This window comes from Blennius ocellaris (assembly GCF_963422515.1).
Source record: "Blennius ocellaris genome assembly, chromosome: 13".
NCBI lineage: Eukaryota > Metazoa > Chordata > Actinopteri > Blenniiformes > Blenniidae > Blennius > Blennius ocellaris.
Window position 1 is genome coordinate 6068320 of NC_137662.1, and position 25546 is coordinate 6093865.

A 25546-nucleotide genomic window follows, 5' to 3' on the forward strand; every position below is an offset into this window, starting at 1 on the left:
ACTTGACAGTAAATACATTTGTAATTCAGTTTGCTTCGAGTTGGAGTTGGGGGTTTTGTCACGGTATTTTATTGTGAATATCCCGTCCCAACACACAGACATCAGAATTTGCTTAACCGATAATATGGAGTCTATTTTGTGGGCTTTATGATGATAGTGATCGGATACACCCTTCTGCTATCATTTGTTTATGATGTACAAGAACATCCGTGTGGCTGCTGTAAATCACTTTTTGTTGTGAGTCTCTGCAGGTCTTTCTCTGAAAATGGACCAAGCTCTGCTCACATTTCACAACCTGCTGACCGAAGAAATGTACGTCCTCTACACATCAGATCACTGCTACAAGGTAAAGGATTTCACTCTTCACTGGGTGACAGTGAGAGGAACAACATCATTTCAGCACTCCATTCAATATTCAGGTATAATCTTATGCGGGAGTGTCAGTAATGTACACCTTTTCAAGCCAAATACACACAGTGGAAATTGACACTGGACTTCATTGACGCAAAGTCTTTCCAGTCTCCATGAAACTCAGTGGAGTTTTATCGAGCGTGAAAGATTCTGTCCTTGTACTCTCTACGGAAGTCATTCAATGGGCTTGCGGGTTTTCCTCCAGTCTCCAGTCTCCAAGGATGTGCTATACTACCATTTCAATCCAACTTTAATTATGTAGCACCAAATACAACACAGTCATTTTAAGGTACCAGAAAAAAAAATCCAGCAATTCCACACGAGCAGGCATAATCGACTGTGGAAAGGAACACCCCCCCCCCCCCCCCCCCCCCCCCTTTTGATAGGAGGACACCTTTACAGAACCAGGCTCATGTGTTTTGGGATTATGAGAGGAAATCACTAAACCCCCCCACCCCCCCACACACACACGCACACAGGGTGTACATTTGGTCCCTCGTGGTGTTTTGCACCTTTACGTCAACAAATTCATATAATTTTTCATAGATTGTTGTTGATGCAGCTCAATTCCATAATCTTTTCACCGCAGTTTTTGTTTTTTTTCACATGTGTATTCAGGATGTTGATTTTATTTAAAAATCGAAAGCGTCCTCAACCTTTAACCTGTTTATTTATTTTTAGTGTGTGCCTCAGCATTTGGTGGACGTGAAGCCCAACAACAACAATGAATCTGCAGTAGTCGGCACTAAGTTCGCTCTGACCATTCAAGTGCAGTCACTAAACACCAACACAACCATTTGCAGGTAAAACGTTTGATATTACAAAATAACATTAGACCCATTGGCCGCAGAGCTTAAACTGCTGATTGCTTTGCTGTTTATTTGCCTTAACCGTGCCTGTGGGAGCGCATTGCTCTTGTCTCCAGACGTATTACACAGTGGTGGCATCCCACGGTTGCGTCAGCAGCCTGGGAGATTATTTACAGGCTTTGGGGACTGAATCCTGACCTGCTTTCTGAACCTGAGTGATGCCCTCCCTTAGAACCAACTCGCTGGGTATCGATCAGGAGCCTTTTTGGGGTTAATAAGACCTGACATTCCAATATTGATGAAAAGGGCTCATTAAAGCTTGAAAGCCACATGTCCTGCAGGAGCATCGGCTGGATATTAAGAGGAGTCGACAGTTGTCATATTCATAAACAGTCATCTGATGAGACACACATGCATATTTACATTTAGGAGGGGGTCACCTTCGAAAATGGTATGTTTTATTTTTAGTTTTTTTTTGTTACAGCATGACAAGAATGTGCCGTTGCTTTTTAAGTTCTCTTAGAGGTCTGGTATCTCAGATCAATTCCGAGGTCTCTAACAAGACTGTGCTGCTATTGATTTCCTTTTGGCCTTTGAAAAAACACTCCAAGTGATAGCTAGTATGTCATCCCAACAGTGGATCAATATGAGTGTGTAATGCATGTTTTTCGGGCCTGAAACAGGAGCTGATAGGAGGCCTGACCCATGCCCCTTGAGCACATAGACACTAGGTGGTGCTCATGAGCTGCCCATGAATAGAGGAAGACCAGAAGACTTGATACACAGAAAACAGCAACATCTTCCCCAAGAGACGTTATGGAGCATTAAATAAAGTAGTCTGTAGTTTATGTGCTTTTAAGGGACGTGTGTCTGGATGTTTCTCGGTTCTGGTTGCAGGTGGAGTCAGACTTATGAAGAAGGAGGTCAATACTCAGTTTGGATCCAGATGTCGGAGGCCCCTTCTGATGTCAGCTGCTTTCAGACTGTGGATGAAGCACCACACAATGCAAACCTGCGTGAGTAAAGAGGGCCCATTCAGAGTGTGAAATCCATCAACATAGTTCAGGGTTTTTTTTATTTGTTTTTTTTTTTCCAAAGTGTGGGAGGAAAACCTCCCTCCTCTCATCTTGCACATGCTTTGTTTCATGCCAAGTCATTTTTGGATGAATGTTGTACTCCTTAATGTTTTTCCCATCATAAGATATTATTCTTCACAGCCGTTATGATCCATTTACTATCAAAACAAACTATATTTCACAGCTGAAGATGCTATAAAATTGAAATACCAGTTAAGTCTTTATATAGTTTGCAATTGTCAGAACTGCTACAATTCTAGTTTTGCGCAACCTTTGTTTTACAGTAATATTTAGGGCGGCGCAGTGAAGTGGTGGTCAGAACTCTCATTCTACAGAGAGAAAGTCAGCAATTTAAGGGTAGATTGGGCTTTGTGAGGAGTTTCCATGTTCTTCCTTTGTGTGTAGGTTTTTCTCTGGGTTTCTAACACGGTTTCCTCCCACTTTCGCATGACATGGATTTGCGGCTAATCATTGACTCTGAATTATGTGTGACTGTGTGTCTCTCTGTGATGGACTTGTGACCTCTCCAGGGTGAATCCTCCCTAAACTCACAGTCAGCTGGGATTGGCTCCAGCACTCCACAACCTCAATTTGGATAAACATGTGTAAAACATGACTGTTGGGTGGAAGTCATATGTCTATATTATCAGTAGCCATAAGTTTAATTAGTTTCTATCAAACTCTCTAAAAATGTGTTGTAATTTAATAATTACTTTTCTACTTCCACTTTTTGAATCATTAATTCCTCTTGTGAATTCAAAAGAATAAGATTATGCTGGGAAAGTCCTTCCCCTAACCCATATGTATCCGAGTATTTCTCTGGCGCCCTGGTCGAGGCCCGCCCCCACTCTGAAACTGCTTTGTTTGGAGTGTTGTCCAGTCCAGCAGCTTGTAATGTCGTCTCATCAATCAGGATTTCTGCAGAAGAGGCTCACATTTATTAGATTCAGGTGAGTTGGAAGGAAGATGTTTGGAACATGCCGGATGGTGGCCTTCCAGGCACTGGCTGAACACAACTGACTGGAGACTGGATTTGATTGGCTCGTGGAGGCACAGTGACAGTAAAGGAGCATGAGGCCAACCCTTTGATCCAGTCTCTTGTTAATTGAGTCAGCAAACAGGAGAATCACTCCTCCTGTCCACATGCACTGAGCAGTAATCCTCATCTGTCTCCTGGGACATGATGCGTATTGATCACATAAGACTTGCTGTCTTCAAAAGGCATAAAAGAAAAGCTTTTCTGCTTGTTTTGAAGGCCTGGCCTCTGTGTGTGCAGCATTGTGGGAAATACATTAGGGAGTGTGGAAGGATTAGGGCGTAATGGGATTTTGAAAGCGTCTCTCTCCATAATGTACACTCTACTTAACAATATTGCAGATTATGTTGTAGATCAGACTTTTAAGGCCAAGTAGCCATTATCCGTTATGGTCAGTGTGACTGCACCTCTCACGGTATGATGAGCTTCCATTAGCTTCACAGACCGGTGATTATACAAACTCCCCATAGGACTTGCTCAGCTTAAGTAATGGTCTGGTCAGCAGCTCAGGACAGGTAAGAGTTGCCCTGCCAGGGAATTTCAAAGTTTACTTCGGTGTCTCAGATTGATCGGCTGCAGGGATTCATGAGGTCATCGCTCTGGCGCTGTGCTCTTTAAGCGTATGTTTGTCTGCAGCTGCTATCAGATGCACCCTTTAACCGTGTTAGTATTGTATTCTGCATTGTACCACAAACCACAAGTCACCTGCGCATCCAGTAATACTCACCAAGAAATCCACATTATCGACTATTATTAAGTGTCTGATCGACATTCCAAAATATATCCATAAACTGAACTTAATTTAGTCACCTCAGATGCCACCATTAATTTTCTATTTATCCTGCCAGTAACTGAATGAGTGATTAGGGCCACCGCATAGATCCAGTGTAGCTTGACTTCATCTGCTGAGAGCTTTATGATGGCTTTACGAGGGCCGACCTTACTTTTCCAAAGCGATTAAGTGACCACTCTTTGCCCGGAGTGGATGTCCGAATGTGGATTCAGCTCATGTTAAAATGGCTCCTCCTTGTTTGCTCTTCCACTGAAGTCAAACAACGTACTGCCCACTTATTTCCTGTGCTTTGACGCACAGAGACCACACTAATCTCCCCCTGGGGCTGTGTCATAGTTTTATAACCAGTAGCACATCTGTAAAACCCCACTGCTTTTCTTTGACTGATGCTGGTCAATGACATACAAATTTTTCTTGAAAAATCTTAAATTGGAGAATTGGTATTTTACCACCTGGCAGCGAGACAGACACATGATGGGACAGGAGCCATTGAGTATTTCCCCGGTCTGCTTTACATTCTGGAAAATGTGATCTTTTTCAGACTTACTTATTATACTATTACATTTTACCACAAAACTTTCTCTTTCACTTTGGTCAACTTCTGTATTTTTTAGCAAAGAGAACACATCTCGTCGAGACTATTTGTACCGTCTTGTGCCATAAACCTCATCTTGACCCTGCTCCTGCCCTCTGGCAGTCCCACTGTGTTCTCCCGTCCTCGTTCCAGTGCAGCCTTTTATTTTCCTTTTGGGATGCCTGCAGAATTAGATTATCGAGAGTGATTGCTCCTTGATGGATCCAACTGCAGTTTTCCATTAGGTTCATGCCTGTTACTGGAGGGATTCCCTTTGACACCGGTTGACTGACAGGGGGCCACAAGAGAGTCCAGAGGCGAGTAACACGGGAAGTTTGGACTGGCAACCAGCCCCATAATCCCCGGGTAGATCCTGCTCTGATAGAGACGAACAGTACAGAGAGCCTGACTTCCACATCGTAACACTGTGACTCAAAGTGGGTTAGATTGATTATACCAACAATTCCCTTTTGTAAACATGTCCATCTCTTGTTTTTGTCAGCTCTTCTGGTGGCAACTCTCCTCCTGGCTATAATCGCTCTCCTGTTCGTTCTCGTCCCCTACATCTACAGGTATGTTTTCCACATCATCCACAAGCAGAAAACATTGGGCTCTGATTACTCTTCCACCAGGCAGCTCAAACCTGCTCCTTTTACAGGAGGCGTTGCACATCAGATTTTATTAAGACCATTTGCTGCCAAGGTTCACAGTCCTCAGTGGATAATGTAAGTACAATGCTGCTTATAATGAATGCATTAGATTAATATCTTTATAAATGCAATTAGATGACACAGATGTATAATTTCATTGATTAGATCTAGACCCATTACAAAGCAATCAAAAGGTTTTAATGAAATGAGCATTTGGTGGGAGTTTTGATGGATGTAGGAATACAGAATTTAGAAAATAAGCTGGAGTTTTTGTAAATGTTCATTACGTTTCCATCCAGTCCAACTTCGGGTTGCGTGGTGCTGGAACTGATTCCAGTTTACCGTGGGTAAAGGCTGGCCAATTCGCAAATGCATTACGTGGTAAACAAGGAGAATCAGCGACACACAATCACACCATGCTCAATTTCGTCTCCAATTTAATGCATGTTTTTGCTCCAGTATCCAGAGAAAATCAAGGCCACCAGGTTTGGACTCTGACCAGGAATTTTCTGTCCATCAGGCGAGAGCGCAAACCACCGCAACACCATGCAGCCCTCCTGTTACTTCTCTTCAAACTGAAAAAAATTGAAGAGCTGAAATCAAAGTTAATCACACGATCTTCATTTCTTCACTGGACTGGAGATTGTCAGCATAAATGTTGCCCAGCTCCAACAGTTACATTACATTATTTTCATTGCCAAGCCTGAGATGCATACCAGAATTGCTCTGAGACTCCAGTCATCAGGCCGTTTGGGAGACACTAATGGAATGATTGATACAAATGTTAGCAGAGCCAGTTGAAAAGCAGAGTCTCATGAAAGAGGTCGGGGATTGCATCCCGTCCAATCATCCTGCAGCACGGCCAGAGTGTCCGTGTGGCTTTGGAGAACATGAATGGCTCCACTCATTCTTCCAAGCGAGATGTCTCTGGCTTCCATATGCCGTCTGGATGGCATGCAGATCCATCATCGCATATTAGCGCCGGTGTCTTCCTGCTCTGGTTCTTTAAACTGCTGCATGAGGCCAACGAGTCGGGCTAATCCAACTGAGAGGCCAACAGGCCAGAGTCATCCAAACGCTGCCTTCACAGAGGGGATGATTTAGAGTTTTTACCCCGGGCACGTTTGGATCTCAGAACTGCTGTGCTTGTGTAAAATCGTACAATAACTTTACTGCAGGTAAATATTTTGTCCTGTATCCACTGAGTATTTTTTCTTTTTTGTAAAGGTTACTGAAGGTAATCAAGGCAACTTTTTGTTTCTTTTCCCATCTCAAAGCCTGATCACCAAAGGACAGGAGACAAAACATTGTAAGGTTCACACAAACAGTACAACACTTTTGGATACCAGCGTTAGCGAGCAGTGTGAGCCAGGGAGGGGTAGGAGGCGGCCATCAGCAGTGTTCAGGGTGAAAACATAGACATTGAAATAATCTTTGATTTCAGCATTCATACCAATAAAAGAGGATCAAAACAGATTTATTCAGTTAGAAGCACATATCCGATAATAAGGGGTGAAGCTTGTGGTCTTGTCATCGGTGGCATGATGCAGTGATGTTCCCAAGTGACAGAAAGAATTTGAAGCCTTCTTGGTCAATATTTCATGATATAACAGGATCAAATCAGGTTATTTTATTTGTCACACACGTCAGTGTCCACAGAACAAAGATATTGTTCTTTGTGAGTACGATTTGGAAAGAAAAGCATTATTCTTCTAAAACAGACAACAGACAAAATAATCTAAAAAAAATAGCTGACATAGCAGTTCCCCCTGCAGACATTACCACTCAGGAAACTCTAAAAAGTGAATCCATCATATACATCTTTGCCTGCTTTGCCCGGTGGTGAGGAGGGAGGATCCTGACAGTGCTTATAGCTCTGATCTTATAGATATTATTTATTATTTATAATAAATATTATTAGATATTATTTATTTATATATTTAAATAGAATTAGTGTTCTTTGCCTTCTGCATTCTATTAGATTCATTATGTTCCGAGACAACCTAGGGCACTTTAACAGACAAAAACCAAAAAGAGTCAATGCAGTTTGTGCTGCATGGAGACTGCAGGAGAGATTAAAAGAAATAGAAAATCTCCACTGGTTATAAACTAAGTACGTGGGACTAACAGCGACTTCTGACCTGTTGACCTCACAGCATCGGGAGAAAAATACAGTTTCAGCAGGTCAGCAATGTATTAGGTAGCCTGACTATGTAGGGCCCTAAAGTTAAGGCTCAAATTTTTAAATGATTTCCCAATTTTACTGGCAAATAATGAGGAGAAGTCTGAATAATGTGAGAACTTCTTTTGGTGCCAGTTAAAAGACTGTGCAAAGTCCAAACCAACACTTTGGAATGATGTTCAAACAACATCAAACTGTCAAAGAAGACACATACATTTAATAAGACTGGATTCCTCTGAAGAGGTTAAAACACTCAAGCTATCAGTGTAAGTAATGTACAGTAAGAAGAGAATCGACCCCAAAACAGATCCCTGAGGTGCTCCACCTGCTTTATCAGACAATACTCTGTTCAGGACTATCAGATAGAATGTAAACAATTTTAAAACACCAGTAATTTCAAATCATTATGCCTGTTATTCATGATCGATAGCATCAAAGACACAGGAGAGATCCGCTGGAGGCTAATGTGTACAGCCTCCAGAATCTGTCGCCATTAAAATATTACAAGATGTCAGCAATGCAGTTTTTGTAGAGTGTAATTTCCCAAAAACCAACTGGAACGTTTTTTTAACACAGTTAAGTTTTTTTTTTCTCAAATCTTTGACATAAAAGGTAATTTGGATGTTGGCCTGTCGCTGTCTGAAAGGGATAGATCCAAATTAGTTTTTTATATATATATATAATTGGCTCAACAACAGCTTTTTTCTTTTTTTTTTAAAGGAGCTGGGAAATGAGCCATCGTTTAGGACATATTAATCATTTTCACAATACAGTGCCCATTTTAGTCAAAGACAATACTGAGGACCAGCTTTAAGTTCCTAATCCAACATTGATACATTTGTGCTTCTATGCACCAAACGCCTCTTTTCCACGACTGACAACACCAACATCTACACCATATATATCAAGCACATCTATTCAATATTGGGAGCACATTTTTCTTTTTTCACCTCCCAAACACTTGAAATGAACCCGGAGAGGTTTCAATAACCAGTTAGTCTGCTATCTTATTGGAACATTTTAGTGTCGATTTAGACGATTATTTCATAAATCTTTGGTCAAAGCAGAAATGGACAATAATGAATCTGTTAATGACCAAAATGCATAAAAAGCCAGCTGGTGATCATAGCCCATTTATTGATCTTCATTCATAGAGAAACCAAACTCAGAACAGAGACCATCGGTTCACCCATTCATCTACTATACAGGAAGGGGAGGAGTTGCAGTCCATCGCATCCGACTATGAGCAAAGACGAAGTTCAGCTGTACAGGGAAAACACAGACACAAACAATCACACAGACTCAAGCTCATACCTGCGGGCAATTCAGAGTCTGACTAATTTCAAACATGTTTTCAGACTGTGGGAGGAAATCGGCGTGTTTGGAGTAAACCCTCACACGCACAGGGACCGCAAACCCCACAGCGTTCACCGTACTCAAACTGGAACACAAAATTAAACAATAAATAAATGAATGGGTAAATTCAATTGAATGAACCTAAAAAATATCAAGTTACCAATTTCAATTTCAAATATTTGGATTATCGAGTTTACATCTTTAGTTACATTCTTATTTAGTTACTTATCATGATATTTCTGAAACGCAATTGACATATTAGTTTTGAAGTTGTAAAAAAACAAAGCGATGGTTATTTGATCCACAGAATAGGTAGGTTTGATACAAAAGTTTAGAACGCTCAAAAACAAACAAAAACTTCACAGACTGAAAATATTGACGTTGATATCATTTTACAAGTTCACGTGATTTAATATATTTATGTAGTCGGAGCATCTGCGGTGCACATTGCCGACTGGTTGCTTCATGTCTGTGAGATTCGTCCGCCACATCCGCTTTGCTTCCGAGCCAAACGTGTTGTTGAGTAACCCTAAACCCCAATCATACCGACCGGCCACAAACACGCGCAGATTGAACCCGCATGGTTTTCTGCGTTGGCAGACGGTGTTAATAAGGTAACAAATGTTGTCACGCAGCCTCACATGACCCACGGCGCTGACATCACTCTGTGTCTTCTGCTGCTGTCCCTGCAGGACGGACCTGCCGACTGTGAAGCCGCAGACAGCCCCAGTAAAGCCAAACCAACACGTCTGCTCTCCCTGGACGCTTTCCGAGGGTATGCACAGCATCAACAGCCATCCTGTTTATCACCCTATCACCACATGCTGCTCGTTCACATGCTAATTCTTTTTAAAGCATGATGAAAATACACAGGCCCCGACATAATGAATAATTAGAGGGGTCACAGTCTGGCCACATGCTGCCCCAAGCTTTTGTTATCAGGCGGTATAGCTCCGGGCATGATTTCTGATATCAGCGCGTCTCGGGTTTGGAACAGTGTGTTTCTGTTGGACAGGAGTGATGCATGTGATTGAATCTGGGCTCCCTGCTCGCCTTAATTGTGGCCTGAAGGGAGACACAAAGCACATCTCTCTGGAAACAGGATGCTGGTGTGGCTTTGACCTCCCCCTCACAAAATAATTGATGTAATAATACCGTCAACATATCAGCACACATCCACACGGCCATAGATCTCCTGCCAAACCGGAGAGCGAGAGGAAATCCAGCAGCAGCATCCAGCAGACTTTGGCATCTCGTCCATCTGCGGCTTTCCTTTGGAAGAAAACCGGCCCGAAACCACAAAGCATATGTGCTCAATTGAAAGTGCTCCATAGTTTAATTTCATGTGGAGCTGAAGCGGTTGACTATATTTCCGCAAAGGTTCAAGCAAAGGATACATTTCAAATGAGCTTCCCTTCATTGGTACTCACTGCTGCAGTTCCCGCTCAATCTTGTTAACTGGAATGTCACGCCGGGCTGCAGATACCTGTCGCATATTGATGTCCCGATTGGCAGCGCAGGAAATTCTCATACCTGGCAATGTACTTAATCAAACCGTGACTCAGCGCTCAAGATTAACGCTCCGTGCGCCTCCTCGGCCCCGTGACTTATGATCCATACCCCTGATAAGTAACAACTTTCTCCAGAGAACAGACACATCAGTCATCTGCCATAAATGCTGAGACATTTCTGAAGGCAAAAGACTTTTTCCTCTCAGCTGAAAGGTTTTTCTGATCATTGCTCAGAGCTGCAGTGACATGATATACAGAGAGCATTGGAGCACCGTCGCACGTTAATTTTTCTAAAAGGATTTGGATTTTAATCTTATGCTGCTCCACTAAAAGCTCCTCGCCAGTTTCCCCACTCCCGAGAATCGCACTGTCAGTAGTTAGTGGCGCCGTACAACAAACGGAACAACTATTACAGCGACACGGCGGACTGGGAGCTGCATTAAACACACGCTGACTCATTCTGTGTCCGCTCCTGACTCGGATCCAAGTTCTCTGATTCAGTTTACGAATGCGTTTCTGATATTTTGCACTAAAATCCTTGGCGCTGCAAATCAAGGTGTAATTGCTCAGGACCAGACTGGACATCCATGCAGCTGATAGGACCAGCAGAGCAGGTAACCCAATACTGTGCAGGGATATAAAGTATGTCTGTACATTTGCCAATGGGAGAAGACCGGAGTTGATACTCTAATCGGTAATCCAAGTACAATGATTCAAGTCAAACAAGTCTCTGAGTGTCTATCAGTGAGTCATGGCATGTTGTCACTGCAAGAAAGGCGAGTTCCTCGGTAATCCGTTAACCATAAATCCCACACACAGATTCCCAGAGAGGAATTAAGTCCATTACTGAAATGACAAATGTTCAGTGGCCAGCCTAACGGGGATATTAACAACTTAAACTTGATTAGGAACCAAGAAAAAAAAAAAAGTCTGCAGTGCGTCAACTTGAACATTACCACCTATTTAGCACAATACCAAGAGTTGTCGGCATGCATCATTTTTACCACTCACAATTTACCACTTTTAGTTTCCCTTGATCGTCATTAGTGGCCTCTGTTGTTGCATATGTGTGTGTGAACTGTAATGCACTCAGTCACCATCAGACAGCAGAGTGTTTTAATTAAGAAGATGGCCAATAAGCCGTGATATTACAGCGGTTTTCAGCGGGTCTCATCTGGCTAGCGATTTAACCTTTGTCTTTGTTGCTATGGCAACTAATGGATGTGTTCGTCAAAATTTAAATGATAGCCTGTGTGTGTGTGTGTGTGAGAGAGAGAGAGAGAGAGAGAGAGAGAGAGAGAGAGTGCACATGCACACATGTGCCGGGGGTTTACTCTGCTTTAATAGCCATTTTGAGATGATAGTGACCGATTAAAATCTTGTATCAGCAGGTTGAGGCTAAAAGAGCAGTAATGGCTTTGGTGCACCTCTTAATTGAATCTATGCAGAAAAACAAGAGGAGGCAGAGGTAGATACAGTGCACCTTATCAGGCCATCTTGTTCTTAGAGGTTGTCCTAATCTTGTTATGGTCCTTGAAGATCCTCTTATGATTTTTTTTAAAAATTATTATTATGTATTTTGATCAAATAACATTGTAAAATCATAAATTCATGCATTTGGGATGGTGAAAGGAATGCATCTGCCTCCGCTGCATGCGTCACATTGCCCCACAACTCTGAGCAGTGAATTAGCCTCCACACCCTTTTTTTTTTTTTTTTTTTTTTGACGTGCAACACCTTTTTTTTCCCACTACTTTGAGTGTGTGTGTGTGTGTGAGTCAGTGTGGTCCTGCGTCACGTGTCCCACTGTGTTTCAGTAGACTCGGCCAGCGCTAAAATATAAAGTGTATCATATATTAGGCACAAAGTCTTGAGTCAGCACTCCCGCTCGAGGAGATCCAGAGGACAAGTGTTCATTTCCTGAATAGAATAGAATAGAATAGAATAGAATAGAATAGAATAGAATAGAATAGAATAGAATATGGTGGGGAGGTTGACCAAAGGAAAAATAAACCTATAGAGGAGAATAAAGGTCAAGATAAGAGACAACAAAATGAGCAGAAAAGAAGCGATTTACAATTTTGCAATCATGTTTTTATTAACTGTTGTCTTTTATTTATTTTTGTTATTTTCAAATTGGCCCGGTCCCTTCTTGTTCTGTTTTTCACTGCTGTGCTTCATCATCCTTGTAGCTTTTCCCTGACGCTGATGGTGTTTGTGAACTATGGAGGAGGGGGCTACTGGTTCTTCCAACATGCACCTTGGAATGGTAAAGCTCAGGCCACACATACATAGTTTCGTCGATCTTCTATAATGTGTTGTATAACTAAAGAAGTTAGTTAAATATGGGTGGTCCACCCTGGACACTGTCTATGGTCAGTTTATTGACACTTCATGCATCTCTTTGGACCACGGGAATGTTTGTAAAGTGTAAAACATGGAAACTCCTCACATACAGACCTCCAAGCCTCGACTCAAATCAGGAAAGATCTCGGTGTGAACCATAAAACCACCATGTGTCCATAAACGTAAATTTATTAAATGAAAGTAAAGTGAGAGTAGCTTGCATCTGCAGTTTGGAAAAACACTGACTGCAGGAACTGGAAGCTGTCACTCAATGTCACCATTGTTCTCCACGTGTCTGCAGCTCTGCTGTCGTTAACCGTGATACATGTACCCTCAGAAAACAAGCACACATACAGTATGGAGGAAACCATTCCTCTTAAAAGCCAGATCAGAAGGAGCATCCATAGATATTAATTGTTATTAACTAACCAGGAGGAGATGATGATGATGATGATGATGATGATGAGGAAGAGGAGGGTTGAAATGACAGCTGGAGGAGACGAGAGGATGAATCCCCCTCCCTCACTGACAGGATGGAGGTGCTACAAAGACGACTTGGTTGGATGAGCAGTTAATGTGTTTTTGTGAGTTAGTCAATGTTTCCAAAAATACACAAATTTGACTTTTTTTTTTTTTTTTTAAGAAACTCATATAATTGTTTCTCGGCTTTCTCAATCCAAAGTTCTTAATGGACTGTTTGCCGCATGTACAAGCGCGCATTGATCACAGAGGTGGATTGATTAATCTTCTCTTGGCTGCCGGGGCCGCCGCTGTCACGACAGAGTGGATATTTATTAATCACACCTCTTCCAGATGGAAAGTTAATGAAAGAAGCGGCACTTAAAGGACATAACATTGTTCTTTATTCACCCCAACGTCTGTGTGGATCGAGGGCAAGAGATGTGAACTCTGTGTAAAAACATCCACTTCAGTATGTGCTGCTCTATTGATATTAATCACGCTTCTGGATGTGTTGCAGGTCTGACTGTGGCTGATCTTGTCATGCCCTGGTAGGTTTGATCCCATCCTGGGGTGTTTTTCAGTCTGTCCACTCCCCCTCGGGCGCTCACTGTACATGTGTGTGAATAACACAGCACTGTTGTGTCTCCTAGGTTTGTCTTCATAATCGGGACTTCAGTGGTTTTGGCTTTCAGATCCATGCAGAGGAGAGGAGTGAGCCGCTGGCAGCTGCTGCGAAAAATCACCTGGAGAACGGTCGTCCTCCTCTTGCTCGGTTTCTGCTTCCTGAACTACTCCCCGAGAGACGGGCCGCGTAGGTGCAAAACACGCGGCAACATGAGAGCTGGCGGAACCAAAAACAGTGCATGTGGGATCGTGCATGTTGTGCAGTTTTTGTTTGCTCAAAGCAGCAGGTCTAATTATATGTGCACTTACTGCATGCAGTACACCAAATTATGAGCATCAGTGGAGTACAAGGGGGAGGTTTCTTGGAATAAAGCACCTGTTGACGTTCTCTAAGGATTTTTTTTTTTTTTTTTTCAGTCTCTGGTGCATCAATTTAACCAATTAGTGTTTTTGGTAAATGGTAAGAACTCTATAAGTGATCATTTTCGAGGTTGTTTTGTTGCTCGCTAATTGTTGAGAGCGATGTGAAATGGGTTGATCTGCAGATTTGTGCTAAAAGCCGAGGCTCCAGGGCGAAGTCGGGGTTAAAGCTGGGGGATAATATTGAAAATCCCTGTTTCACCGTCCACCTGGGAGACACAGGGCGCCCTTCGCGCATTAGCTATCTGTGGTGCTAATGGACTTTCCTGGGTGGGTGTCTGAGTAACAGGGTTAACAAAAATATTGTTGTTGTGTGCCAGGTCTCATAGATCCAGCACTGGGGGGGTGTTAGTATTGGGGGGGGGTAGTGGGGGGGGGGGTGTTGGACAGCAGCAGATTGAGCAAAAACAAGCTCTGTGGTAATGGATAATTACAAACAGATAGTGTTACACCCGTCAGCTCGACACAGCTGCCGACGACTCTGCTGCTGCTCAACGCCGATCATAACAACGCAGCGACTTCCACCGTAAACTGCAGCTTTGCCCTCCGTCTCCAAGGACGTCCTCAGCAGGCCGGTCCCAGGGTTTGATCTAATAAGAGAATGGAGTCATACCGGCTCAATACGTGAAAACCCTTTCAATGTCAGACGAGACAGAGGAATTTGTTAACCTCTGACATCAATTGTGAGTCATTTCAAATAAATCCTGAGAAGTGCAAATCACCAGCAAACCAGCATTAAACCAAAACCCTCAAATCTATGTTTCATCTCATTTTGGTGACTTTTCACAGTTTTTTTGACTGTTTATATTTAGAATAGAATAGAATAGATTGTGTTGTTTATGAAACAATGCCATTTATTTTGCTAAAAACAGTCAAATTCTCATCTTTGACAGTATTTTCCATTTGATTGATAGTGAATGGTTATGAAGAGAAAAAAAACATAAATCACAAGCTGATGAGTTTCTTCAAAGAATGACAATGTTTTGAAAAGTTGCTGGCAGAGTTTGTTTGCTCCACTTTCTGTTTCCAGTTCTGCTGATTCCCGACATATATTATGGTATTAATCCATCACTCAGAGAAGTGAAGCAGACGGCAACGCCTTCACTTAGATGATTTTTAACGTAAAACATGGTGTCGCTTTCACTCACAAAAAAATAAAGCCTGAACTGATTCAAAAATTTCGGAAAAAGAATAGAATATGTGTTGCACAATGAATGACAAAAGCATGGGGTGCCAAAAACAATAAATTACCCATGCGGGGGGGGGGGGGGTGTAACCTGCAGATTTAACTAAAGTGTCATTAGTAAAAGCTTCCTCTTTTTCCTGTGAAAGCAGAGATTTCCGCCTCTTATTTGATTTGTCCAGATCAATGATTGGGATCATATTGTTTTTACGGCACTTTGTGCGGCAAAGAGGTTTTCAATTAACTAATGTGTAGATTACCATCAATCTCTCAACCAGCATCCAATCCTAGCCTTCCCAATTTGCGGGGGCCGAGAGATAACTGGGAATCTTTGATTAGCTCCCCACGTTCCTGACATGTCCACATCCTGAAGGCTGACACCCTTCTCCTGTTCCCCATGCTGGTAATCACCCCCCTCACCCCCCCCCCCCCCCCCCCCCCCCCCTCCGGAAATAGCAGGAGGTGTCGTCGTGGCAGTGGTAATGACTGAGAGGACTTCTAGGCGCTTAAATCAGCACAAATTGTGAGTTCATGTGTTCTTCCTGTCAGTCCTGAAGGTGCACGGTGCTGTGATGCTGTGTTGCAGTGTCCTGGTCCTGGCTGAGGATCCCCGGGGTGCTGCAGCGTCTGGGCTTCACCTACTTTGTTCTGTCTCTCCTGCAGACTTTCTGGGGCCAGAACGAAATCCCATCGCGAGCGGTGAGCAGTTCTGTCAAGTTCACTTTCATCAGTCGTCACATGCAAGAAGCACAAAAAAAAAAAAGAAAAGCACTGAAGTTGTCCAACCTGAAACAATGCATTAAAAGTCCACAGAACGACGCTTCTCATGTCCAAAGCTTTGTGTGGATGAATGTTAAAACAATAAAATAATATCTACAGAGAGACATACAGCAGCAACGTTAGATGAGATCATTTATTGTCCTATTGGTTCATGTTGGAAAGCGAGAGGGCTCACTTTATTACCCTGGAATTGAACCATTAATTTTTCATACTGTGAGGCAATAGCGTTAACCACTACACCACAGTTAATAGTACTGAAATAATGTGGCTTCAGTTAAATAGCTTAACTAATCAACTTCATATTTGTTTGAATTTACCAAATATTTTAATTTGTTGTTTGGAAATCATATAATTTCCAAACAAGACGTTTTTTGGAAATATCTCATTATTCTTGTTCAAAACATCAGTTCAGGATCATAACATTTCTCTCTTCCTTTTTTAGAATTTTACTGAGCCTTGTGCTTCTCCACAATCAAATTAATTTTATTGCCTTGCCCTCCTCTCTTAGATTGTCCTTCAGTGGACTGACACAAACCTTCAGGGCTGTATTTCAAAGCTATTAGACACACTGTAGGACAAAAATGCTCCAGTGCCGACAAGGACAAACGTTTCTTGGGCGCAAGATTTTAAAATGAATATCGCAGACACCACCTGAGAGGGCGTTATTACTCACATGGATCCAAACTACAAAAATAAATGTCCTCTCTGTCTGAGGGGAGCTCTGATACCAGCATACAAGATCAGTCCCCAGCAACAAGGAGGCCTTTATCCCGGAGATGAAACTCTTTAAAGTATCCTGCTTCCTGGTATTTGTGCCTGAGACTCTTAGATCTATAACAAAAACAACAGATTCCAACAAAACATGTACTACAAGTCAAATGCTTTACGCAACTCATAATGTTAACAGATTTTTGTAATCCACAAACAGCTTTCTCTTGTGCTGTGATGCCTTAATCCAGGGGTTTCAAACATACGGCCCGTGGGCCAAAACTGGCCCCCAAGAGGCTCCGATCCGGCCCACCAAACCAAGCAAATTGCAAAAACCAGAAATGTCCATTGTTCGAGACTGTAGTCATTTTTTTGTAGTGATTGTTTGGTTTTTTGCGATCAATCTGTCGATCCATCCACCTGGCAGCACCACTGGTGGAACCCCGTCCAGGATGTTTTGCTTTACTGGCCCCAGTGGCTGATCGTCCTGCTGCTGGAGACGGTGTGGCTGTGCGTCACGCTCCTCATGCCCGTACCCAACTGCCCAACGTAAGTCCGAACCACGCTGTCGTATCGCCGGCTGATGTGTTCATTGTTCCACTGTAGACGCATGCTAAGCTGATCACCCCCCCCCCCCCCCCCCCCCCAAATCCCCCGCGCCCCCCCATTGCAGCTTGCAGAGATAATCTCCAGTCGGGGCTGTTGGGCTGCAGCCGCGGTGTCGGTGTGCACCGGCCCTGTGCTGCAGGTGTTATGAACCGCTGTGATTTATGGGCCTGTGGTGGATGCTTCAGAGGGCATAATTAGCCAATCTCAGTCTGTCATGTGCAATAAGAGCAGTGGAGGCAGAGGATCCATCTTCCTTGCTTGGTGTCTTCAGCTTTTGTGCGTGCGTGCGTGCATGTGCGCGTACGTGCGTGCGTGTGTGACCCTGCATGCCATCAGGTATAGAATACAGTCGGTTCAAATAGATGTGTGCTACTTTTTTCCCTATAGCTTCTGGTTCCCTCAACAGCTTTGCGGGAATTTGTTGGAAATTCATCACATTACAACGGATCTTAAATCAGCTTCCACCGACATATCTTACATTTTCTATGAATCCATGTATTTTCATGTGATACTGATATATATATTTTTTTCTTGTTTGGATGTCCTATCAGAGGGTATTTAGGAGCTGGTGGAATTGGTGATAATGGCCTGTACCCAGAATGCACTGGGGGTGCAGCAGGACATGTTGATAGATGGATGTTTGGTGATAACATGTTCAGATACCCCACATGCAAGGTACGCATCATTTTTATATGCAACTCAATTAATATGTGATCAAATTTAGAGACTCAAGTTATTATCACTTTTGTTTTGATCCAGGAAATGTATCAGACGACGCAGCCCTTTGACCCAGAGGGACTTCTGGGTACAATCAACTCTGTCGTCATGGGTTTTCTGGGGATGCAGGTAAGATGGATCCTTTTTATCTCCTGTGTGACATAAGTGCTTTTAAATGATGAATGAGTGACTTCACACAATGAATTAGTGCTGAGCACAAAGTACCTCTGTGAAATCTGTTGTCAGCAAGAAACAACTTCCACATAGATCCTTTGTTTTTTGGGATTTTTTTTTTTTTTTTTAAAGTGTTTGAGTAAACCAAGTTTATTATGAATCATAACACAGGAGGCTTTTTATGACATCACATTATGTAGCATCATTACTAGGTATAGTAAATACACCTTTGACCTTGAAAAGTATACTATGTAAAATGTATGTCTCGCCTTGTTATACTATTTTTTTCCTTAGGGGGCAGCATTGAAGGATTATGGTGTTATGGTACTTTTTTTCTTTTCTTTAACTGGTCCAAACTGGCATGTTTAGATCTATATTTGATTTAAATATTTTACATACACAATTAGTGCATATAAAAAAAAAAAAAAAATCCTTCACAAAATGTAGCACATTTGTGATTAAACTAAAAGTACGTGAAATGGGACACTTTGATGGTTCTTTGAAGATGATGTGGAGTTAAAACCAATGTCACGCAGTGAGAGTACTTTGTGAGGGTAATGTGAAAGACAGTTTCCTGCCTCGTTGTAGACGCACAGCTGCCATCCTTTATTGGCAAAACATCATCAGAGAGCGAGGAGGAAAGCTTTTTGGTCTTTTGACGCGAGTCACTGATGGTGTTGGTGTCACTTTTAACCATTTGGGCTTGTGGGAAGTTGCCACGCAGAAGCGGGCGCATTGCTCAATTCCCGGCGGGCGGTTAGATCTGAGCCCTTCAGTCAGCGAGTCTTAGACGACACGCCAGGTGTCCGCCGGCGCGCTCTGTGTCCGCCCATGCTAATGTCCTCGGCTGAAACATATTCATCATCACCAAATTAATCAGAGGGTGCGGATGACTTACACCCCACATCTGGCTCGACGGGACGGGAGAAATGTGAGCGCCACATCAGGGACGCACCGTCGACAGGCACATCCCAGGCCTATTCAGTTACTCAAGGACACACAAACACAAGGAACACGTTGGCTGTTCAGTCGGTAGTTCTCATTAAACGTATGAATGGACGAGTCTGTTTCCCTTTCTCTTCTGCAGGCGGGGAAAATTATCATTTGCTACAAAGGGAGGAACCTTCACATCCTGAGTCGGTTCCTGGTGTGGGCCATCGTCCTGGTATGTTTCACAAGGTGGAGGTTTTAAGCCCAACTGCTGAAATGAATGAGAATTCAAAGTGAATTGATCATTTTGCACCAATTGTTGTGACACACACAGAGCTGGACACTTTTACAGTCCCGGTGTTTTTGCTTGGCCTCTCAGGTGAACTCTCGAACGCGTTTTCCAGCCACTGGAGCATGAGTCATCACTGCTGAAGCCATTCATTAGCACGACTTAGTAGGAGACATGTGTTTGCGTGTGATCTCGGTACAATTAAACAACATCCATGTGTGGCTGCGTTTCCGGGCAGACATGGGTATCCAGCGCCTCAGGGGGGGAAACACAGCGACTCTCGTTGCCCGCCCCGAGTCTCACATGTGGTTTTAGATTAGAAGAGTTGTGCATATTATTTACAGTCTACTGCAAACGTCAACGCATCGGAGAAACACGATCAATTCAAGCACCTGCAGGCGTGGTTTCAAGAAACACGTGTTAATTTCGATTTCTCCACAAAAAACTATTCAAATCTGAAGTTAAAACCGAAAAGTGTTATTTGGTTTTTTTGTTGTTGTTTTCATTCTGGGTGGTCTTCAAACACTAAAAAAGAGCCAAGCTGGCCTCTGTTTCATTTGGAGGGGGTTGTGTCTCCCACAGGGAGAGGCCGCGTGTTACAGGAGAAGGCATGTTTTGCGTTTTGAAACATGCGACAGGAGGCCGCTCTAACGAGGCCGACGGAGAGAAAAGGGGCTTTGCTGAACCGCGGCCGGCCGCGGTTACTGTTGTGCATTTTGGCTGAGATGCTGCAGCGATGTGGCTCGTTTGTAAAAACGGGGTTAGTGGGCGCCGTGCATGCTGTGGAGGCAGACATCCTGAACCGGCAAGTCCTGTGACCTGAAGCGACGATGGAGCTGCAGGAGCTGCAGGAGCTGTCTGCATCCGCCAGCCTTTAAAATCACAGTGTGCAGGATGAGGAGAAAGAAAAACCAGAAGCAGGAGTAGATTGGTCTGCGTTATGTAGTCTTTGTGCATTCTTGTGCAGTGGATGTATTTTTCTTTACTGCTTTTGGTTTGTTTGTTTTACAAATAAAGAGGAGACCAGAGGGCTGCAGCAGGTCCAAGCGTTGCCTTTTTACAGTAGTACTTTAATTTAGTATTGAAAATGCGATTAATGTAGATAAGATTAGATTGAAACTACTATTTATATGACACATGATTTATTAGAAGTGCAATAGAGTTTGATTAAAGAAAGTAAGGCTAAACAAAATAAAGTTTAATTGTAAATACATGAGCACAACATGAGCTGATGGTAAATGAGACTAGATGATTCAACAAAATCACAAGATTCCTAAATGGATCTCTAGAATTTTATGAACACTAGAATACATACTTATTTATGTTTATATGTATTTTCACAGGTGGACATGTGTGGAAGTTTATAGCCTGTATTAAAATGGATGTTGGTTTTTGTTGAGTTTATGTACCTGCCCACTAAATATTATTGGCAGTGAAACAAGCAGGCAAAGCAAATCCATACAAATTTATTTACATTTGTTGATTTGGTGGTTTAAAAAAAACATGATATTGTCAAACAGATAACATGTTAGATGAACAACACACCAACACAACAATTTGTGTAGATTAGAAACAACTTTTGATTTGTCCAAAAACAGGATTTGATATAAAAAAAAGAAGTTGGCAAGAAACCCAAAATTAGATCATAATGTTCTGCATGTAACTACTGTTATATTGCTGAAATTGTACTCAATTACAAATAAAGGTATGACTTCCTGTTCTCAAAAACAACACAAAGTAAACGTTACTTTTCAGCTGGATTTAAATTGCACAATTTGCATTGGTAATTTCTTACTTCTAGCTCTGGACACAATGTCAGAAAGGGATTTAAAGATCTTTTTGGAGCATTTGTTTGTACCTGCAGAGACAATTTGCAGAAAAACACCCTATACGCTCTTTCCATGTGAGAAACGAAGCAGTCACCTTAAGTCAGTGAAAATGACAAAAGTCTTGTTTTTGTGAGTCAGAATCCATTGAAATTCTGTCGTGAGAGGTTTTTTTTTTTTTTTTTTTTTTAATCATTAACCTGAATTCTTAAATGACAAATCTCCTCCATTACGACTCCTGCTGTTGAATCTTATTGACTATCATTGTGCAGCGAGTGGCTGGAGGGAGGTGAAATAAATTAGATCCATTTGGCTTCTCCCAGAGGCTCAGAGTGATAAAGTAACACACGATGAAATAAATAAACATTAGGCCTTTATGCTTTTCCACTGTAGCTCAAGGTTTACCGGTTAATGCCACCAGGCTTATGTGGATACGACTGAAGATTATGACATTGGAGATGATGTATTCAGGATCGTACAGAGTTTAGTGACGAATCAATACAGGGGACTTAAAGTCCTGGTTAATTGAAACAGAGACTCACAATAAAATAGATTTTCTCACATTGTTGTAGTTGATAGAAAGTGAAGACACTTATTATTGATTTCTGGTACAACATATGAAGAATGAGCATGACATGTTATTGTCCATGGGTTGGAGAACATAAGTGGTTAAATCTATTTTTAGGTTGCTGGGGTTTTTTTTTTTTTAGCAACACAGAAGGTGAAATTAGCTTTAGCGATTGTCCTGCTCTTGATATTGACTTTTCTAATACGATTTGAGCTCAAAGTGGAGGCAGGAGGCAGAGCCGAACTGCCTCCTGTTTCAAACATGTGCTCTTGACATTAGCAGGTCTCCTCAGTGGAGGAAGGATCTCATTACCGCCTGCAGCCAACCACAGCACCGTCGTCAAGCGCAGGAGCGATGCAAAGAAGTACAAAGTGTTGAAACGCCAGGTTGGACCCCTCGGCTCGCTGTACTGAGACCACTGTGGCCCACAGCTGTGCATCTTCCCTCATCATAAACAACAGCCACTGTTAATTAAAATCCAACGATCAGGCTTCCAGAAGTGAGAGATTGAAATTGAGCGATTGCCCCACATACCAGCCCCATCCCACATCCTGCTGCCTGGATAGCCTGGAGACTCAATCCTGCCCCAGCTAGGCTATTTCCACACCATCGATTCTGTCATCTATACACATGATGGATATCCACCTAACGAGCATGTTTGGATTCTGATCCGGTGCCCTGGCTTTCTAGCTAACATTTCCTGGTGTATCTAAATCATATGTAAAGGTGAATAAACGAGACAATAAGAGCTCCTGCTTATGTCGAGTTCACCAGATTGTATAGGTTTGACCTCTGAGTATATAAGAGCAGGCAGTCAACACAGTGCGACGACGGCTGGCTCTATTCTAAGATCACTCACGAGTTTGTCATCACAGTGATGGAAAAAATGCCACTACTTTTAAAGTGTCTCATTTCTTTGTTTCCGGTGGCTCTAACGAGCCACCGGTTGGGATCGTGACTCCACGGTCCCCACTCGTACGACTCTCAAACAATCGGTGGATCTGCTGGACTCACTTGTTTCTGTTACCTCAGGTTTTAGCAGCCCGATACGGATTGCTTTATCGTCCCGCATCGATTTGAAATCTGTTTCATTTCTACCCTCAGGGAATCTCCGCAGCCATCCTTTCTAAGTGCACGAGAGACGGAGGATTTATACCTGTCAATAAAAACCTTTGGTAAGTGCTTCCTGACCCTCTAAATCCAGCCACTTTTCCTTACAAAAGAAAGGATGGGTTTCCAACGGGCACAAATCAAGGCTGCTAAAACACGCGTTTACTTACCTCTAACGACAGCCACGACTGTAAATAATCACCCGGCATGTCGGGAGTGTGAGGCGGAGCAGTTATACATCCTCCCAACATGATCACTCTTCCTTACGGCCAGCGAAATAAAGAATGCTCTTTCCTCTCCTCCCCGGCAGCATTACACATTTTACCAGCTCTGTGTGACGGGAATGGATCACTTTCTGGGAAATATAAGCTGCACTCTAAACTGCTCCCAAATTATCCTACACCTTTTTGGAAATATAAAATACAAGGCAGAATGTCCCGATAAATGCTTGTAATGATTTTGAGTGAAATACAGCGCAATTTCTTCCTCAGGCAGATTACTTTACAGCCTGCTCATTTTTTTTTTCTTCTCCTGCTTTCCCCTTGGAAATGATGTGAATCATTTTAATGTTGCAGCAGGAAGAATACCATTTCATCTGCGATGTGTAAGCAAATTCCTCACGACGTTCCGCAGGGGCCCTCGCTGACGCTAACGCTCATCCCTCGCCATTACCTGCCTGGCTTTTATAGGCAGTTCATCATGCACAGGTTATTGAGCTCTTGAGTACAAGTCCATGCCTGAATGTCTAGAAGTAATTAACTCCCAGCCAAGAGTCCTTTCTGGCCCCACTTCAGCTGAGTTTAAAAAAAAATAAAAAATCCCACTGCTCAGAGGCTCTGGTAGGCAGCCTTTTCACATTAGATGGCATTTCATCAACCATTCTTGCACTTACAGACAGACAGCGACATGGCTGGTTGGCACGGCTCCACGGGGGGGGAGCACGCCAGAGATCCACCGGCGATGCTAGCGCAATCCGGCAAACCGACCCGCAGCTCGCTGGGCCGACTCAAGGCCCGCCGAGCGTTATTTATCTGTAGCGCGGGATTGATCGGCCGCATGTGTTTACACTCTTGTTCACACCCAACCGCTCACATTTTAGTGGCGCCCAAATGTAAAAGTCAAATGTCGACGCTGTCGTAAAGCGTTGCTGATGGTCTGTCCCTGCAGGTCCCTGTCCTACGTGTTGTGCATGGGCTGTTTCTCCTTCCTGCTGCTGGGAGCCATGTACTTTGTCATCGATATCCAGAGCTGGTGGGGTGGACAGCCGTTCATTTACCCAGGTACCTTCTATTCACAGACCAGGAGACTCTCTCTTTGTGCTTTGGTTAAAATGCAAACCTCAATAGACTGCTCACAATATTTTTGAACACACATTGTCTCAAAATGGCTGGAAATATCATTATTTTAGAAAATCGGCAGGAATAAGAGCCATAAAGAGGAACAAGGTTTCCTGGAAGTGACGATGTCCGGCCCCCACAGAGGCCTAATCAGAACATAATGAAATCTGTCTGTGTTAACGTGGAGGGATTGAAGGACGTGGAACAGACAATATCCACAGATGATCTGTGTTTAGTTCTCCTAACTGTTTTAAAACACCCTGTGACTGATGCGTCTTTGAAGGCCAACAGTCGTCACACCACAGCCTCATTTCTCTCCTGCCGATTCACTTGGCGACATCAGTTTAACACATCAGTTTTCGAAATCACTCCTGCAGATTTTCCCATGAAACCTGCCAAAAGGTTTCACACAGTTCTGTATTTCTTGGATCATGGAGACATTTACAATCACATTCTGACAAGTTTTTGAACAGAAGTTTAAAAATTTTGGGGGATCTTTTAGTTTTTCTTATTTGATCTCAGTGTTTCAGGATCCTGTTCTACTATAAAATGTTTTGGGGAGATAGAGGGGTTGTAGTGTTTTGGTGTACCATCTGTCTTCCGGTTATTTGTCTACCTAGCATTGGACTTGGAGAGAAGAGTCTAAAGTGAGTACTGTAGAAGTTCTATAGAAAGCTGTTGCATTGCCCAGGATGCCACAAATACCTTCTTTTCATTATTCCCACCCATTTTACAATAATAGCAGAGAGGGAGCAGGTATTACGAGATAGCTGCAAACCGTAGTCGGCCATCATAGAAAAATACCAACATTTTCTCAGAGGAGAAAAAAACAACAACAACTATTCAGTGATAATCTGTTTATCTCTCTTTGTCTCCTCCTCAGGGATGAACTCCATCTTTGTGTACGTTGGCCACTCTCTCCTGGGCTTCTACTTTCCTTTCAGCTGGGAGATGCGCTTCCAGGCGAGCCACTGGGAGTGGCTCTTCCAGAGCCTGTGGGGAACCGCGCTGTGGGTGCTCATCGCCTACTTCCTCTACAGAAAGAAATTCTTCCTCAAAATATGA

At 42.9% G+C, this 25546-nt stretch overlaps 1 protein-coding gene across 1 annotated transcript; it reads left to right on the plus strand.

Annotated features, from left to right (window-relative positions):
- Positions 1-256: 256 nt before the first annotated feature.
- Positions 257-25546, plus strand: LOC308138563 (heparan-alpha-glucosaminide N-acetyltransferase; the record flags this gene model as incomplete). Its single annotated transcript, XM_080507739.1, has 17 exons — positions 257-346; positions 1093-1214; positions 2118-2236; positions 5202-5271; positions 5358-5424; positions 9580-9662; positions 12591-12667; positions 13724-13754; positions 13857-14017; positions 16020-16132; positions 17349-17470; positions 18082-18205; positions 18290-18376; positions 19509-19586; positions 23139-23209; positions 24312-24424; positions 25365-25546. Exons 1-17 carry the CDS (start codon positions 266-268, stop codon positions 25544-25546), a joined length of 1701 nt encoding a protein of 566 aa, XP_080363865.1. The 5' UTR covers positions 257-265.